This window comes from Halichoerus grypus, chromosome 12 (assembly GCF_964656455.1).
Source record: "Halichoerus grypus chromosome 12, mHalGry1.hap1.1, whole genome shotgun sequence".
NCBI lineage: Eukaryota > Metazoa > Chordata > Mammalia > Carnivora > Phocidae > Halichoerus > Halichoerus grypus.
In genome coordinates this window covers 79,078,968-79,097,786 of record NC_135723.1, presented here as the reverse complement: position 1 = coordinate 79,097,786, position 18,819 = coordinate 79,078,968, and the positions used below count along the sequence as shown (strand labels likewise).

Below are 18,819 nucleotides of genomic sequence, written 5' to 3'. Positions count from 1 at the left end.
AGCATCATATTAGATTAAGAGGTGTAATGATGGTGTGTCATTCAGAAGATGGCACTGTGCAAATGGAGAAAAAAATCTGAGCAGTTGACAGAAAAAATTGAATATGCCCCCAAATTATAGCAGTAAGTATTTTCTTTGAGATATTCGTGTGGTTATGTGATGGGGACTTGGTTCCCGCCTTAGATACACCTACATAGATATTATTGCCCTTTATGACTTCAAATAATTCCTTTCAGGAACACACCTCCCCTACAATGGTTTCTATTCCTTTGACATAAGATTGTTTATCTTAAATGCAAAGGATCCTGTAACCAATTTTTAAGTACTCTCTTTATTAAATCTGCTTATGAGTGATAATTAGATAGGATATGAAATATTGCTTCTGACTACCTCACCCTAAATCAGAAATACATTATACAATCAGCACATCTTAAATTACCTTTCCCTTACCGGGTAAATAATCTTACTAGATAGAGAAAATTATTGAGTTAGTTCCTCTATAGTTCTTCAACATTTGAAAGGAAGTGCTTGCATGTGATGTCATTTCTAATTTCCATCAAATTGGATGTTTCAAAGGACTTTTAAAGACTATTGTTAAACTTGGTAGAAATTGATACAGTATATAATTCAACTGCTTCATTTGTCTAAGATGGTATGTGTAAAGTGGTTATTCTTTAGAAAATGTCAGTTGAAATGAGGATTTCAATTATTTTTTTCACCTAGAGTTGGTGACTAAATCTGGGGTAAAGTTATTTTAGCAATTGTGTGATATATGAAAAATAAGTACGTAAAGATTCTGGTTACACTTAAACCAACAACTCTACAGCGTAAGACTTTTTACAGGTTAAATGCTAACCTAGTCTTGTAACCATATTTTTAAAAGATGTATTTTAGCATTCAAGTGTCTGAGCAAATTAAAGATACAGCACCATCTTATGGATATTTCTATATCTGTAAAATTTGGAAATGCAAAAATCATTTTGAGTTTGTGAAGGGAAATCTTTATCAGACAAAAATTGCAGAAGGAGAATATTTTAACATAACAAAGAAAAATGATAGAGTATCAAATAATCTGAATATATGTGTGCACGTACAAATGTGTGTGTTTCTGATGGCATGGTAAATGAAGGCACAAACTGAGATTTGTAATTCTTTTTCCTTTCAAAATTAGGAATTCTTTTTTCTTTTTTAAGATTTTTATTTATTTATTTGACACAGAGAGAGAGAGAGAGCACACAAGCAGGGGGAGTGGCAGGCAGAGGGAGAGGGAGAAGCAGACTCCCCGCAGAGCAGGGAGCCTGATCTGGGGCTCGATCCCAGGACCCCGGGATCATGACCTGAGCTGAAGGCAGATACTTAATTGCCTGAGCCACCCAGGCACCCCCAAAATAAGGAATTCTAATAAAAAGAAAAATAAACAACTTTCATTACGATATAAATTCATAACTTTGTGAAATAAGACATGAAGCCGAGGATACCGTCAGTCTCTAAATGACACCGCAATGTCACTGATTATCACCTTGCTAAGATGCTTTAAAACTACAGAACTGAGAAGTAGAAATGTTACTAGCCATGAATCACACTTCCTAAAGAATGCCGAGAAGTTTAGGTGATAATAAACCTATTTAACTCTCTGCAGATACTATGTAACTGGTAATAAAGTCTCCTCATGTTTATCTAGTATTTAAATGTTTTCATAAGTGATTTATGCCCATTACTATGTCTAGATTTTAGATGAGGATATTTTTGAACAAACGCTTCTTAATAATCCTTATTATTATAATGTAGAACACAAAGCCAGTTTAAGGAGATTACAGAAAAATTGATGAACAAAACTCCCCAATTAATTGTTAAGGTATAGTTAGGTATGTATGGTTCATATTCATAACCTGAGTTCACCTTAGTTATCAAGCATGGGCCTTCAGCATTACATGATTTACCTATTTCATATTTTACAGAGTTACTCCACTCTAAAACACAGATTCAGTGATTCTTAGCTTTTTGTTTTCTTGAACTCCATGATAAAAGCTTTGGAACCTCTTCTTAAGAAAACAGTCCATGGATACCATACATTTTGCATACAATTTTAGGGGCTCTGGACTCCTTGGAGCTCATTCATGCTCTAAGATTTTAAATAATATTCTCCTTATTTTAACATTTATTTCTTTAGGCCCTATTTTAATAAGCAAAAGCCAGGAACTTAATTGCAAAAATATGAAGTCTTCTTGTGGTAGAGAGAATCTATAATTTTTACACACACACACACACACACACACACACACACACACACACACTCCTATTTGGTTTTAACTCATTTCCCCCCACAACTAAATTATATAAAAAGATCAGTGTAAGCAAAGGGGTTCTTATTGGTTTACTTTTATATAGATTTTATTTTCATGTTATTTACTTCAGAGTGAGATCTAAAAATATGATATTGTCTACAAACAATATAGAATTTTGGGCTTTATCCAAACAGATAGTATAGTTTCTAACAATATCCTGTTAGGAATCATTTTCTACATAATATAGACTCTTGAATCTAAATTTCTAAATTTCGTTTCAAATGGAAACTTGTCAACAATTATTCCTAAAGGTCCACATTAATAGAAAAAATATAACATAAAGTTGAAAAATTCTAAGCATACCATATACATATTTTTATGTTTACTTCTTAAATGTAGACAGGTGTTTTATGGCTTAATAAGAAACCCAGGGAGGGGCACCTGGGTGGCTCAGTCATTAAGCGTCTGCCTTCGGCTCAGGTCATGATCCCAGCGTCCTGGGATCGAGCCCCGCATCGGGCTCCCTGCTCGGCAGGAAGCCTGCTTCTCCCTCTTCCACTCCCCCTGCTTGTGTTCCCTCCTTGCTGTCTCTCTCTGTCAAATAAATTTAAAAAAAAAAAAAAAAAAAAAAAAAAAATCTTTAGAAGAAACCCAGGGAAATTTAATAGACTTATAATAATAGTATGATGTTTAAATTCAGATCCAAGACACTATACTAGATGTTAAATTTTTAAATCAAATGCAGAATTACCTCTATATAGAAATAACTATTAATATTCTAGAAATATCTTGCTAATTTAATACAATTCTTTAATTTTTGAGAGAGACTGCATAAAATTTATGAAAAATTTAAAATAGGAATGAAAACATTTTCACAAGCTGTACCTTTAACTGTAATAAGATCCATGGGATATATTTGTTCAACATAGTGTAATACCTACTTTATTCTGAAATAGGCAGAGAGAAGAATATTTGTGAGTGAATATTTGCTGAATAACAACAATGTGTTAGGGGCGCCTGGGTGGTTCAGTTGTTAAGCGTCTGCCTTTGGCTCAGGTCATGATCCCAGGGTCCTGGGATCGAGCCCCACATCGGGCTCCCTGTTTGGCGGGAAGCCTCCTTCTCCCTCTCCCACTCCCCCTGCTTGTGTTCCCTCTCTCGCTGTGTCTCTCTCTGTCAAATAAATAAAATCTTTAAAACAACAACAACAATGTGTTAGTTACACAATAGTAAAATCAGAAACTTGAAGACTAAGCATTCTCAAAATATGGTCCTTAAACCCCTGGGCATTCCTAAGGCCCTATCGGAGAGGTTGAAAATACTTCCATATGATTACTAAGATGCTGTTTGTCTTTTCCACCATGTGGACATCACACAGATGCCGCCAAAGCAATGGTGGATTCATGCTGGAGCTTTAGCATGGATCAAGGCAATTGCTCCAAAATCCACTAGTACTCACAGTGTTCTTCACCTGCTCACACTCACAGAAGGAAAACAAAAAAGTGAATATCAATTAAAAATTATTTCTGATTAAGCAGTAAAAAAATATTAATTGTGTTACACTTCAACCCTTGGGGATGCATTTAAAAAAATATTCTGTGAGGTGAAATGAGAGGTATATCTAAAACGCTTCTGCTGCATAATGAAGTGTAATGGTTGTCTGGAGGAGAAGGGACTGTTTGAGTTGCAAGCTGAACTAGCTGCTTTCTCATAGAACGCAGTTTTTACTGGAGAGAACACCTTGACAAACAAATTATAATTATTTATACTTAGATGATCTGGCAGACGTTTGCTCAAACGTGAGTAAAGGGAGCTTGTCAGAACTGGCAGTATGGTTGCTGGTGATAAAATGCAGGCTTTGCAGCAAAAATTAGAATTTGGAAAATTTCTGTCTGCAGTTGTGAGCTTGGCAGTTTTCTGGTACTTAATGACTTTTTTTGATGAGATTGCTGGTTATTGACGAATGTACTTTTTTAGGGGTGCTATATAATTAAAGAAACTGTGTCACCTTTTGGACAATCGCTGTTACCCAGGGAACCAGTGTAAGAAAGGTTTATTGACGTGGTTTTAGATTCCACATTGCAACTAATCTAAAAGAAACAACCACTTGTTGAGTTTTGGGGTAATATCAAAATAGAATAGCCACAATTACATAAAAAGGCTATTAAAATACTCCTTTTTTCAACTGCATATCTATGTGAGATTGGACTGTCTTCATCTATTTCAAACAAGACAATATATTTCAACAGGTTGAATGTAGAAGCAGATACGAGAATCTACATGATTGCTATTAAGTCAGACATTCAAAAGATTTGTAACGTGTAAAGTGATGCCACTCTTCCCACCTAGCTTTTGATTTTGGAAATACAGTGGTTTTTCAGAAAAATATATAACTTATGCTATATAATAGGTTTGTTATTATTATGTTTAAATGAATTAATAAAGAACTATCTCTAAATTTTCTTAGTTTTATTTTTCTAATATTAAAAATACTAATAAATATAATCCACAGAACCAAAAGATCTTGGGGTCCTTAGCAACTTTTAAGAGTGTAAATAGGTCCTGAGAATAAGTTTGCTAATCTCAGCTACAAACCAGAGTAATAGTAGTTAATAAAAATATCTTTATTTTCCCCATGTAATGTAATTTGACTATCACTTATAATGTCTCCATAATATCTATATATTGTCTCTATATAACGTCTCTAATAAAAACTCTACCTCAATTTGGTTTGATTTTTTTGAGCATTATTGTTGAAATGGTGTAAGTTTTTTTTACAGTAGAATTTTCATCTCTTAGTGAGACATTGGCTATATTTCTAGTCAATCAGTGCAATGCTGTCTTTACAGTGTCCTAATATAGTGCTTAATATAGAATAGGCACCCAATAAATATTATCGATTGGCAGAAAATACATTTAGCAACAAAGTCAATATAAGTTCAAAAAAACTATGAAAGCTAGAGGGAAAAAAACCTCTACTTATTGCTTTATCCATTTGTGATCATATTTCCTAGATTTTACCCATTCCTACAAAAAACTCATAGTTTGTGTCTTTCTTAACATTTAAAACACAACATCTCTTCTAGGCTAAATGCCCACTTCTCTAGGAGAACATAACCACCACATACATTATATATCTTGAGTTAATGTAAGACTTTTCTCATGACATTTTGAGCACATAGGTCACAATATGCTTCTGCCTTTTTTTCTCCCTGTACTTCACAACCAATTCATTTCTGTTACTTCCTCCAAATTTCTCACAAAGTGGAAAGTTAAAGAACAAAACTGTAATTAATCATTAATGAATGGCCACAGATTGAATAGGAACAGAAGGAAAGTAGCTGCTTCTTGTGGGGTCAGACCTTCTTATAAAAATTATGAAATCTCTGAGATCTCAATAAAATACCTTAACACAGGGGCGCCTGGGTGGCTCAGCTGGTTAAGCATCTGCCTTCGGCCCAGGTCATGATCCCAAGGTCCTGGGATCAAGTTCCGCATCAGACTCCCTGCTCACTAGGGGGTGTGCTTCTCCCTCTGCCCTTCCCATCACTCATGCTTGCTCTCTCTCTCTCTTTCTGAAATAATAATAAAAAAACACCTTAACACATATTTGGAAGTTTCTTTATTCTGGTTGTTTCAAGACAAATAATTTAGAAATATAAATTCTAAGTTATGTAAAACCCAATAAAAATGCATAGAATCCTTTACTATCTACAGTTTGTTTCTATAGTTCTATGGTTAGCAGTGAGCTAAATAATAAAGCAATTATAATAACAGTAAAATACTAGGCATTTGCTGAGTACTTACTCTGTACCAAAGAGTTTTTTTTAGTACTTTGCATGCATTATCTTATTTAATCTTCACAAGCAAGCCTTTGACTATATTGCATGTGTATGTGTATGTGTCTATGTATCAGTGTGGACTACTCAATTACTGGTCCATTTGTGCTAATCATTTGCATATATTTTTACCCAATACCTGTAAAAAGTGGAGTCCTAGAACAATTCTCTGCTACGATTCAAATTCTAACTGGAGAGGAGAGAAAGTGAAAGCTGAGCAAAGAGAGGAAAGGGATTTAAATGAAGTTGCCAGGAGAATTATTGCCTCATAAGATATAAATACTCACCTTAAAATCTGTTGTTCTTCTCTGACTTCTGGTAAATGCATATTCTTTTTCTTAGCTGGGTTTGTGAGTTGACAGTTTTCCCATACATATTTGTAAAAATGGTCTTTCTTTTGACCTGAAAAAGATTCCTCTCTGTTGTAATATAATTTTAGCGATAACTAGACTACAAAAAATAATAGACTGCCCAATTCCAAAACACTTAAGGGATATTTTGTGAATTTTTATCGCTATTACCACAAGAGCATATATTACCATAATTTCTTATTTTGCTCATGTCTGTTTCGTATGCATCGCCTCAGGGAGTAACTTTTATTGTTTTTATCTACTCAGAATAGTGCATAGCCTAGAGTGGGTTCCCACAAAAATGTCTGTTTAATGAAAGAATGATTTCATCTGTGACTTGAAAGAGTTAATATCTTCCTTTCAGGTCAAATGCACAAATCAATTCTCAACCAGGAAACAGACCCCCTATAGCTATTCAGGTCACACACCTGTTTCCTTAAATATCATTGCCAAATCACATTTTATATTCTATTTTATTACTGTGCATCCATCTTTCCGTAGCATTAGAGGTGTTTCATTAAAAAGCAGTGTAAGTTCAATTTGTTTTTATATTCACCTTGACAAAATTAAAAATGAATCATTGAATAAGTTCATGTGTATTTTGTGTATTTATGAAATTGTACAAACCAATCATAGTCTTATGTTGGGCATCATTTATTCAATTATCCGGGAGCATCAATTGATGTTATAATTACCTGAAAGGGTAATATTTTTTTTTTAAGATTTTATTCATTTATTTGACAGAGAGAGACACAGCAAGAGAAGGAACACAAGCAGGGGGAGTGGGAGAGGGAGAAGCAGGCTTCCCGCAGAGCAGGGAACCTGATGTGGGGCTCGATCCCAGGACCCTGGGATCATGACCTGAGCCGAAGGCAGACTCTTAATGACTGAGCCACCCAGGCACCCTGAAAGGGTAATATTTAAGGTAGAAATTTGGCAAGAACATCAATGTAAGCACAAAATTAAAAATGTTAATCAAGGGGCGCCTGGGTGGCTCAGTCGTTAAGCATCTGCCTTCGGCTCAGGTCATGATCCCAGGGTCCTGGGATCGAGCCCCGAATCAGGCTCCCTGCTCCGGGGAAAGCCTGTTTCTCCCTCTCCGACTCCCCCTGCTTGTGTTCCCTCTCTAGCTGTGTCTCTCTCTGTCAAATAAATACATAAAATCTTTAAAAAAATGTTAATCAAGAACAATTAATTTTTAATGATCAGGTTGTCTTTTCAGGTTCCTTTTCTTTGAACCATCCCTTAATTGGAGGAGAGTCAGGGAGGGTTCCTCAGAGACCCATCCTTGGCCTTCTTCTCACTCTGAATACATGATTTCTGGCCCTAATCATCTGTATCTGTAGCTTCCACTAGCACCAATATGCTGATGATTCCCTTATCCCATAACAAGTTTGAGTAACAGCTTTGCATCTCCAACTGAGCCTAGGATCTCTGTGATAGGCTCCTCAAAACTTCATGTTTCTCCAAACCTATACGTCTTCTAGAAGTCTATATTTCATCTATTATCAGTCAAATTACCCAACCTGAGAATCATATTCTTTCCTTAACCCTCTTCCTCAGCTCCTCATCCATATTCTATTAATTCCTTTGTCCATCTCTTAAGCTTCCCTCCTCCCTTTCTCTCCTGTTTAAATTCAAGCCCTCATTGTTTCTCCCCCAGATTTTCTTAGTAATTTCACTGGTATTTTGTTTCTGTCTTCACTGCCCTTACCTTGCTCCAGAGTCTGACTCTTAGGAGTTACAGATCACCTTAGGTTGTACCTTACTTAAACCTTTATGTATATCCCCATTTTCTTCAGGATATGGTTTAAATTCCAAAGCATGGCGTACAAGACCAGGATGCCTGCCCACTGTCCTGCTCAATGCTGAATTTGTCTCTGACTGTTCTCTAGTCTCACCTCTTCCATCTTCATATATATCCTTCACTTCAGGCATGCCAGTTTACTTGCAATTCTCCAAATGTGGCAAACAATTGCATCCCTTTGTAAACGTGGTTCCTCCTGCTTCCAGTGCCCTCGCCCCAATAGCTCTGAATCATCCTTCAAGACACATGTCAAGCATCCTTCCCTTACTCTGTCCTGCATGAAGTAGTTCTCTGTATTACCATTATCTTTGGGGTTATTGGAACAATCATCAGACTGAAATATCAATATTTATTTTCTCTTTTTTAAAATAAGTTATTTTTTCATTTGTCATTCTTTAATCTACAAACTTAAGGTCCAAGACTGTATCTTGTTCTTCTAAATATACCTAGCATCGTTTTTTTTTTTTTTAAAGATTTTATTTATTTATTTGACAGAGAGAGACACAGCGAGAGCAGGAACATAAGCAGGGGGAGTAGAAGAGGGGGAAGCAGGCTTTCCGCGGAGCAGGGAGCCTGATGTGGGGCCCGATCCCAGGACCCTGGGATCATGACCTGAGCCGAAGGCAGACGCTTAACGACTGAGCCACCCAGGCACCCCTACCTAGCATCGTTTTAACATATGTTAGTTTCTTAAGCAATGTATGTTTAATTACTTAAACACACTCTTTGTTGTCTTTTGGATATTTCTTTAATTTATGCCCCTTAAACCATTTTCATCTTCATAGAGAAAATACTGTAGATCTTATTCTAAAAATTATTAGATGTTTTCCAGTGGGGCCCCCAAGGCTTGGAGAATCTTTAATTTGATAACTATTTTTGGTAGGAAGAGGATAATAAGCTATCATATCAAGTAGTATTAGCTAATTAAAAAAGGAAACAAAAATATACCTTTCCTTGGCAAGAAAAATAAGGGCAATAAAGCTGCTATATTTAAATTATACTTTTATGTTGCTAGGAATTAAACTCTTAGTTATCAGTTTAAAAAATAATACACTTAATATACTGATTTATAATCAGTCAGATTACAATAGAAAAAGCCACATTTGGAACTAGAAAGGACTATGTTGAGTCTTTGTTCTAACAGTTAGTTATGTAGGAAAGAGGATTCTCTAAGTCTCAGGTTCCTTATCTGTACAAAGGAACTAAAAATGAATGACATTATGTATGTAAAGGGCTTAGTGCAGTCATGGCTACAAAGCCCATAAAACGTAACTGTCATCATCACCATCATTGTCACCTGTTAACTGAAGGTTACTTTGGTCATATTAAATAAGCACATTTACAAAACTTTGCAAATGTAATTTGCTATGTATATAAGCAGTAGATACCATGACTTAAATGAGTAGGCTTGCCATTTATTATTTACCTTGCCAAGCATAAAACATCGTCTTTAAACCAGTTTCTGAGATTTCCTCTTCCTTGGCAGTTGGAAATCCGCCAGCAGTAATGCCCTCAATGAACATTTTATCACTGTGGGCATCCATTAAGGATTGATAAATAGGCAAGATTCCCTAGGAGTAAATATCTCCTTGTCTTTTTACCCCATCTAGGGAGAATGTCAGTAAATGCAGAAGGAAATTTCTCTTGTGTAGCTAACCGTGGAAGTGGCTTGAAAAGACTGCTTTTTGGCCATAGAGTAGACAAGCTCCGAGCCGGTAGTCACCTGCCCGGTGATATTTCCCCTGAGCTTCACCATCCCTCCGCTTGCTTGCCTACAGCACACCGCACCTTGTGTTGAATGCACTATATTTTCTATTTCCCCCTCTCCTCCGGATTAAGAACATCAGAAACACAGTCACCAGAACAAACTCCCAGGTGGTTCCGGTATTGGGACCGAAAAATCTGTGCAGATAAGACAGGCTTCAGGTGCAGCCTCGAGACGCCCACTTGAGGCCAGAACCAACAATAACCAAGTGTTTGTGTGCTCCGTGGGCTCGGCCAAACGCTAACAGTGCTGGACACCGGGCGTGTGCTCAAATATTTGTTGGATATATGTCTACACTACACAACCTGTTTTGAGTCAACCGCATCCCAACCTATAAAATAATCCAGCTATGTGTGAGCTGAACCTGAGTGCCATTTCGCAAATACAAATTCTATCTTGTTCATGCGTCTGCGGGAATAAAAACAGTTTAAAAAGGAAGCCTCGCGTGTTTGTTTTGTTTTCTTTTTTTCCTCTTGTCAGGAACGTTCCTCTGACTTTGTAATTTGGACTATCAGCAAGAGCGTCAAACAGCAGCAGAGCAGAGCGAGAGACTTTTCAAAGTCTCTTCCCAACGTTATTTTAAGGTGAGCGGCTCAGGCCCCACTTTTACGCACTTGGGTTCAAGCCTGGGCATCAGGTTCGGGTCTGAACCGTGTTCCGGCCGCTCTCCTCACCTGGGGGTGGGGGGTGGGGGTGGCGAATGGGGGCAGCTTTCTGGCCCCCGTCCTCCTGCTCCTCGGGAATCTTGTGGGAGAAAAAGGACGTGTGGTGGGGGTCCAGGCAGTCCAAGCAACCCCGGGTGTGCGCACTCAGAGCCACCACGTCCAGCCCTTCCCTGCCTTTGCAAACTGCGCGCCCCGGTATCCGGCACCTGGGCCCCGGCGGTAGCTGCGGCGCGCGCACGCGCACTCGGCGACCCCGCGCCCGCTCAACATTTTATTCCACGTGTTGCTTGTTGTAGGAGCCACAGGTTCCCCACCTGCGCCCGGGCGCTCCGGCCGCCCCGCCTCTGCCCACGGGCGTTGCAGGATGACGGGGTTGGCGGGCCCCGGGCCGGCCGAGGAATTCACGAGGCGCTCACGTTCACCTCCAACGCTAACTCCGCCTATTTAATCCCGGCGGCTCCCCCTCTTCTCTCAGCTCCTGCCCGCCCCTTTCGCCCTGGTGGTAGGAAACATTCCGGTCCCAACTCGACGTGTCCGGAAAGCTCCGGCCAGTTTCCCTTTCGTTCTGCGACCGCTGCTGCCAGCCGCGAGGCTTTCTCAGACCGGCAGGCGCAGCTGCCGTGGGTGAGGCGCCTGGGGGCCGCAGGCTGAGCGGCGGGGCGCCCCGAGCACTATGCTGGACCCGTCTTCCAGTGAAGAGGAATCGGACGAAGCATTAGAAGAGGAGAGCCGCGATGTGCTGGTGGCGGCCGGCGGCTCGCAGCGAGCGCCACCGGCCCCGGCTCGCGAAGGGCGGCGGGACGCGCCGGGGCGCGCGGGCGGCGGCAGCGCGCCCAGACCAGTGAGCCCAAGCCCCTCGGTGCTCAGCGAGGAGCGAGATGAGCCCGAGAGGCAACTGGATGAGGAGCAGGAGCGGAGGATCCGCCTGCAGCTCTACGTCTTCGTGGTGAGGTGCATCGCGTACCCCTTCAACGCTAAGCAGCCCACCGACATGGCCCGGAGGCAGCAGAAGGTGAGTTGCACGCAGGACCGGCCGCCTCCGGCCGCCACTTCTTCCTCTCCGGAGTTTTCTCCTGGGAGAGCTCTGGGTCGCTTGCCCTCTGCCCTTGTTCAACGCGGGTACTATTTTTGTTGGTCTTCGAGGTTCAAGGGAAGATCGTGCTTTAGCTGGCTGGGTATCGGGTTGCAGAGGACGCGTCCTCCCCCAGCCCCCCCTTCTCGTTGGCAGAAGCTGTCAGCTCGGCATCCGTGAGACTAACCGGTACGTGGGCTGTGCGGTGGTTGCACCCGGTGGGGCTCCGCTCCGGCCAGGTTAGAACGCAACTCCCATCAACTTAATTTTCTAACAGCAGTGGTGCATTCCTGTCCACCCAGTTCAGCTGGAGCTGGACTTTGCTGTGGGTGTAAATGACTGTAGTTAGGCGAAGCAGGTGGAATCTGGACACTTCTGTTAGCTAGAGAAGACTTCACTAGGGCGAAGGGGTAGAGATTTTCCCCAGTGAATAAAAAAAGTTAAGCTTCCTATACTGCTGTAAAACTAGGACTTCAAATCCAAACCTTGGAGAGGGTACGCAGTTTTGAAGAGATGCTGTAGGTTGGTAATTCCTGGTCTGGGCAGGCCTAATGAAACGCACTATTGATGAAAAACAAAGGATTGGCACATTGCCACTTAATAAGGAATGCTTTTTTTGTATCTCAAAGTGATCAGAAGTTCCAGGTGTAATATTTTCCGACCTTAGTTTTAAAACCAGATTCCATGGGTCTAAGGTACTGTAACAGATGAAAGTCATGACTCAAATTGCCCTAATCGGGTAAATGTTCCAAATAAAACATGTCTAGTAAATATTTCTAATAGATTTCTCCTGAACCTTTAGGCTCATCATTCTATCTCCTTAGTTGGACAATACCTAGAGACCCAGAGAGCTTGTAATTTGCCCAAGGCATATTTAGATGCATAGGTGTTTTCTGAAGTATTAAGCATGTGAGGCATTTCTTAAAAATTTGGAAAGCTTTTGAACTGCCTTCTGAAACCCCACTACATCTTCCACTAAAGGCAGTCTTCCTGCCACCCTCCCACCCTCATTTATCCAGGCTTTAAAAAACACACCTAAACCAAGAAAGCTGTTTTGAACCCTTCATTCTCTGGGAGTACCTACGGGAGGATTCTCCACAGCTGTCACCTGATTACAGATCCTTCCAGAACCTAACCCGTAGGTAATTCAGTCACAAGGCTAGAGCTGGAAAAGATGTTGGTACCCTCTAGGCAAATTCCTCATTTTGGAGGAGAGCAATATATCTAGGCACCATTTCCTAATCTCAAACCAATTGGCACGATTGAAGCTACCATTCCTCAGGTCGGTTGTGAGCACCCCATGGAGTTCTTGTGTACCTTCCATCCCACTCATAGGTAAGTACTTCCTCATTGTTTGTATTGCAGTTACCTGTTGCTTCTCCACTCCCATAGGTCAAGCAGCTTTCAACTTCAGTAGTCCTTAACTAAGTGTAGGTAACTTTTGGCCTGTGTTCTATGTGGTTCTATAAAATGCATCTGAATGTCATCCAGTCATCACGTTGATCATTCATACGTCATTTAAGCTTATTTTTAGTGTATTAAAGTATAAAAATGTATCAAACTAACGATGTAATGTATGGTGATTAACATAACATAGTAAAATGTATGGTTAAACTAATGGTATCTCTGTTCAGACTCTTCTATAAAAAGACACTGGTAGCTGATACTGTGCTAACTTCACATTTTGTTGAAACTTTCATTTTTTCATAGCTGCAGATCTGACTCCTATTTAAAAAGTTTCTACAGAACTTCAACTTTCAAACAGGTACATTCATAATACTAAGGAAACTATTGTTATAACCTTATCCGGGTGTTACCAAATCAAACAAAACCCTGCATCTCATCATCTGATCTCTGCAAAAATGTTTGGAATGCTTGGAGACTTCAATTCTGTAAATGTTGAGAGAATTGCATACGGTCAGATTAACTTTTGTGAATTTTATTAAGGGCGAGGCCCTATAACAGCCTAAGTGTGTATTTCCCTTATGCAAAAGGCTCCATCTTTCTTTTTTTTTTTTTTTTTTTTAATATGCTTACTAAAGAGAGCTGGAGCATTTCTTGGCAGTAGGTTTCCTCCTAGGACAGTGAAGTGGGAATTCATATTCTTGTGAATTTGCACAAGTCAATTAATGCCAAAAACTTTAAGTCTTGAATTATACAGTTGGGTTATATAAAAATAACAGCGTAATTGCAAAATCACTAATCCATCGTATATTTTTCTGTATCTTCAAGTTTAGGTATCTAGTAAAAGGATTTTTTTTTTAAAGATTTTATTTGACAGACACAGGGGGAACACAAGCAGGGGGAGTGGGAGAGGGAGAAGCAGGCTTCCTGCCTGAACAGGGAGCCTGATGTGGGGCTTGATCCCAGGACCCTGGGATCATGACCCGAGCTGAAGGCAGGTGCTTAATGACTGAGGCACCCTTAGTAAACGGATTTAAAGGCTTAAATGTTGTTGAAATGCATATTGCTGCTTACTCAAAAGTTTGAGAATTTTAGAAACTCTCAAATTGAGATCTAAAAGCGTCTTCATTCTATAAATGACAGAAGAGCCTTACCTTGACTGTCTTAGCTCTCTGTTAAGGGCAGGTGCGTTTCCGTGAACTAGAGCTGAGCCCCATTGTGGTTTGGGGGCTTTTTGTTTTGTCTTTTTCCCTTTCTTGGCTAGAAGGCCCACAAATCAAGTTAGGGGTTTTATCCAGGAGTTATTTGTGAAAGGTTAGTAGCATTAAACTCAGTTGACTAAAACATGCCTTTGCTTTTGGCTGGAAAATAGGGCCGTTAGGCCCTGTGACTACTGATGGCTGGACCCGGGTACTGACAAAGCTTCGTATCCGGTGGTCACACCACCTGAACGAACATACCCAGGGGTTCATATGTGATACGAATACGAAGTAACCACTAATAGGAAAAGGACTTCAGCTGTGAAGTGCCTAAGCCTGATGCTTATTTACCTTGGTTACCTTTGCACCATCCGAACACCACAGCAATAAACTTTGTAGGACTCTAGATCTTTGGTTAAAGGTGGGATCGGTGTTGAAACTACAAAACAGTGACACATAATCACAACTGTTTCATCATAAGGCAAACTATAAAGGCAGTTTGTTGAGCCTTTGGAAAACCTGGGGACCCTGTAGGAAAAAACAGGTGAACAGGTGATTAGAAGGTAGGAAGAGTCTGCAAACATAATGGCCACCATAGTAGAGGTTAAGTACATTCACTCATACTGATATGGGCTTAGACTACAGGTCTCCACTTAGATGTACAGGACTTAAAGTGCTAATAGTTTAGCTGTGTCCATAGGTTTCTAGTGAGTGGTTGCACGGTTTTTGTTTTCATTGAATTTAGTAAAGTCAGCTGTTGAAGGAGCCAACTATTTAAAAATAAGCAGGAATTAAAAAGATGAAAATATTACCTAATAACTTTGTATGAATCATATACTCATGTTCTTTGCATTTTATGTGCATGGCCACTGTAATCACTAAATTGTGACTTATTAGACCTTCGTATAGAATAATTATTCCCACCACTTTGCATAATTTTCCTTTAATTCTAAATTTGGGAAGTGTATGCAAATACTGTGAAATGACATGTGGGGGAAGTAAGCTCATTAGGTAAAACTGATCAGGAAGAGTGCATTATAGGGAAATAGATAGTATTGGGTGAAAAAACAAAGTAGGCTCTTTCCTAGAACTGACCTCTGAATGTTCCATTACAATAAAACGGCCATTTTTTATCTCTGGAAATGATAGCCCCTTATGTCTTTAAGTTAATTCTTAGTTAACTGCTTAGATGATCCCCCCCAAGTTCAGGGAAAGAGCCGGTTTTCTAGGAAAAAAACCCTACAGATTTACAAAGGTTGAGCATCCCTTACGTTATGCTGAGAGTCCTTGTCTTAGTGCTGTGTTGCCCCTCTTTGGTGCCGAAGCTACAACTGTGGCCTTGATGTATTCTCAGCAGAGCGTATCTTACAAAAACTTGTCTGGATACGTGGAAGTGTCCGATTTAGTCCATGTTTCAAAGAATTAGGTATAGTTTGGGGAAAAGGAACAAAAGCAAAGTCGTCTAATCTTTGGAAACTAATGTTCTTAAACATGTGGGTTTTGCCTTATTTTTTATTAAGATTTTATTTGACAGCGAGAGCAGGAACACAAGCAGGGGGAGTGGGAGAGGGAGAAGCAGGCCTCCCACCAAGCAGGGGGCCCAATGTAGGACTTGATCCCAGGACCCTGGGACCATGACCTGAGCCAAAGGCAGACACTTAACTGAGCCACGCAGGCGCCCCTTGCTTTATTTTAGTGAGTGTTCATGGGGAGGCAGAGAGGGGGAGAATCCCAAGCAGACCCTCCTCTAACTGGAGCCTCATGTGGGGCTCAGTCTCACGACCCTGAAACCATGACCTGAGCTGAAACCAAGAGTCAGACATTTCAACCGACTGAGCTACCCACGCACTCCCCCCAAACATGCTTTTTGAGATCTCCAGGATCCCCCACCAACCCTTGTAAAGGAAGCCATAAAAACAGTAATACCTGTTGGTACAGAACTAAGGACGGCCGAGCAAAACTGTTAATGCCGCTATCAAACCTGAGAGACCAGCAGTTTAGGAGCCCAGTAGTATGCCTTGCTTTCTTGTTTGCAGGTTTCCAGCAGCTGATACAAAAGTCTTAAAAAAGCCACCCTCTTTGGGAGTTAGGATAATTAATCCCATGTGCTCCTGAGGCTTTGGTACATGATGGTGCAAATGTAGAAGGGGATGGGTTATGTTGGCTTTTAATAACCAGGAATATGTTGTCCTCTGGGGAGTGAGGTGGAAACCACATTAAAGCAACCTCAGACTGGACTTCAACAGTATCTTGGGAAGATGTATGTTGCTTCAATTCCTTTAATCCTCCACAGGGTATCTTGAGGCCATAGCACTTAATTTAATGGAATGAGTTGTGCTAATGAGAACTCAAATGGATTAAGTGATATTGGCATTGGCTTCTTTCAAAAATGAAATCAGCTGTACTTGTGATATACCGTGACGGCTTATAAAGTGAAATAAAATAACGTAATTCTGTTTTCCCTCTTTAGTTTTTTCTTTTAATGGAAACCGTTCCCTTTATTTGTACACTCACAAGATAAATAGCACAGTTTGTAAGGTCATTAAAGAATTTTAAAATGAAAACTAATTGCCAGGTTATGAAATACGGAAATTCTGAGTGGAAAATCCCACCAGTTATCATTTGGTAGTGAGGCAGGCCTCTTGGATGATTGTGCTATTTCGTATGCATTTCAAGTTTATTTAGACCTTTGGGAAGGAAGTGGTGGGTCGCATAGTCCTGTGTGCTTCAATCTTTAGGCTATAAAAGTCCTAATGACTGACTAGTGGATGTATCATTGGAACAAAGGGCACCTTCCCAAAGTTAGGAATGTTTAGAAATCAAATTATGAAACTATTGTCCTAAATTGGTAACACTTCATTTTAGGACTACTGTTTTGGTCCCTTTGTTTCAAAATCAGCTAAGGAGTTTGGTAGGATTTCCTTTGAAAACAAAACCCCAAAAAACCAAAAACCTGTGATTTCTATCTTCAGGTGTGTGTTAGAATTACCTGGAGAGCTCTTAAGAATCCCATCATCCAATTTGCACCCCTAACTAATGAACTTGGTCTCTGAGGTTGTAGTCTAAAGCTTCCTTGGTGATTCCCGTGTACAGCCAAGGTTGAGAACGGCTGCTTGTTGTCATTAAAGCTACAGGGAACTGAACTTATTTTAACCTGGGCAAGGTGAAAGTATTTGCAGTAATGAGAGATTGAGTAATTAAACCAGTATTCCATATTAAGGTAAAGGCAGCAGGGATGCTCTAAGCGTGGAACCAACCTATCCAAATAATATTCTAGACTTTATTGAATCAATACAGTGGGAAACTGGTACATATTAGACTTCTAAAAAGGTCTTTAATTAGGTAATATGCTAGAGGCGATTAAATTGCATTTGCAATTGTGTAATTCACTATAAAACCACAGATCCCAGATTTAGCAACAGAAAATATAGGATGCTCAGGGTAAGCCTGAGTGTTGCCTTCCATCCCAAAATAAACTGGGGGAGTATAGTGAAATCTCAGAGTAGGAGTTGACACTGAGTAATGCCTAACTGAAGAGTAAATTTCACCAAGGTCTTTCAAGATCATTAGTGGGAGGAATATTTCTCCTGTGTATGCGGTAGTACCTAAAGGTCTTTCAAAAAGTAAATTTCAGAGGCGTTCTTAAATAATTGTCTTTTAAGTGAAGTACTTAAACAGTTCTAAGTGTTTTGATATTTCTGTGTAGTCTTTTGGCAACATTTTAGCATTAGGTAGACAGTATGGAAAACCTATTTCAAGTTATATTAGTGTCAAGTCAGTGTTGTATACCTGAAACTAACATTGTGTATCAACTATAATAAATTTAAAAAAATAGCGTTAGTGGGTTAAGTTGGTGTGCGTTTGGGAGTCTATTTGTAGGGCATCATTGATGGTCTTTTTGAAATTTTATATCCTTTGTAAACCTTATGGTTTGAATATTTTCATTTTCTAACCTTCAAGTTAGTGATGAATCTTTACAATGAAAATGTTACTGGGGCAAAGGGTATGACCAATTTAAAGGCTATCTTTCTAGTCTGGTAGCTGAGATGATAGTTAACTTGCTCTTAGCTGATTGTGAGGATGAATGTATGTGTATGGTCTAATATCCTTTTCCCATTTTTCTATTGAGATACTGGTTTTACTGATACGAACTCTTATCAGTACATTGAGGATAGCGTTCCTTTGTGGAGGGGGTTTCTATAATCTCTTACTGTTTTTAGATCTACTTTGATTTTTTTTTTTCCCCTTAACATTGAGTTTCTTTGACAACTTCCCATCTAGAATTGTTTGAAGCAAGGAGTTGACTTATTCCCCTAAATGGCTAAGCAATTCTTGCAGCCTAATTGATTATGCTCTACTTCCATTACTACGCTGTAAGTCAAGTTCATATTGTTTCCTTCATTAACTCATTGGTCAAATATTTATTATGCCTC

The 18,819-nt window shown here is 39.7% G+C and overlaps 1 protein-coding gene across 17 annotated transcripts in view; it reads left to right on the top strand.

Annotated features, from left to right (window-relative positions):
• Nucleotides 1-10,860: 10,860 nt before the first annotated feature.
• Nucleotides 10,861-18,819, top strand: part of CADPS2 (calcium dependent secretion activator 2) — a 518,420-nt gene continuing 510,461 nt past the window's right edge. For 3 of the 17 annotated variants that reach the window (XM_078059514.1, XM_078059508.1, XM_078059510.1), the window contains exon 1: nucleotides 10,865-11,723. In XM_078059514.1, coding sequence (XP_077915640.1) covers nucleotides 11,385-11,723 — 339 coding nt within the window. In that variant the 5' untranslated portion in view covers nucleotides 10,865-11,384. Of the gene's footprint in view, nucleotides 11,724-18,819 lie in introns of all 17 variants that reach the window. The other 14 variants (XM_078059520.1, XM_078059523.1, XM_078059511.1 and 11 more) reach the window with 10 other exon arrangements.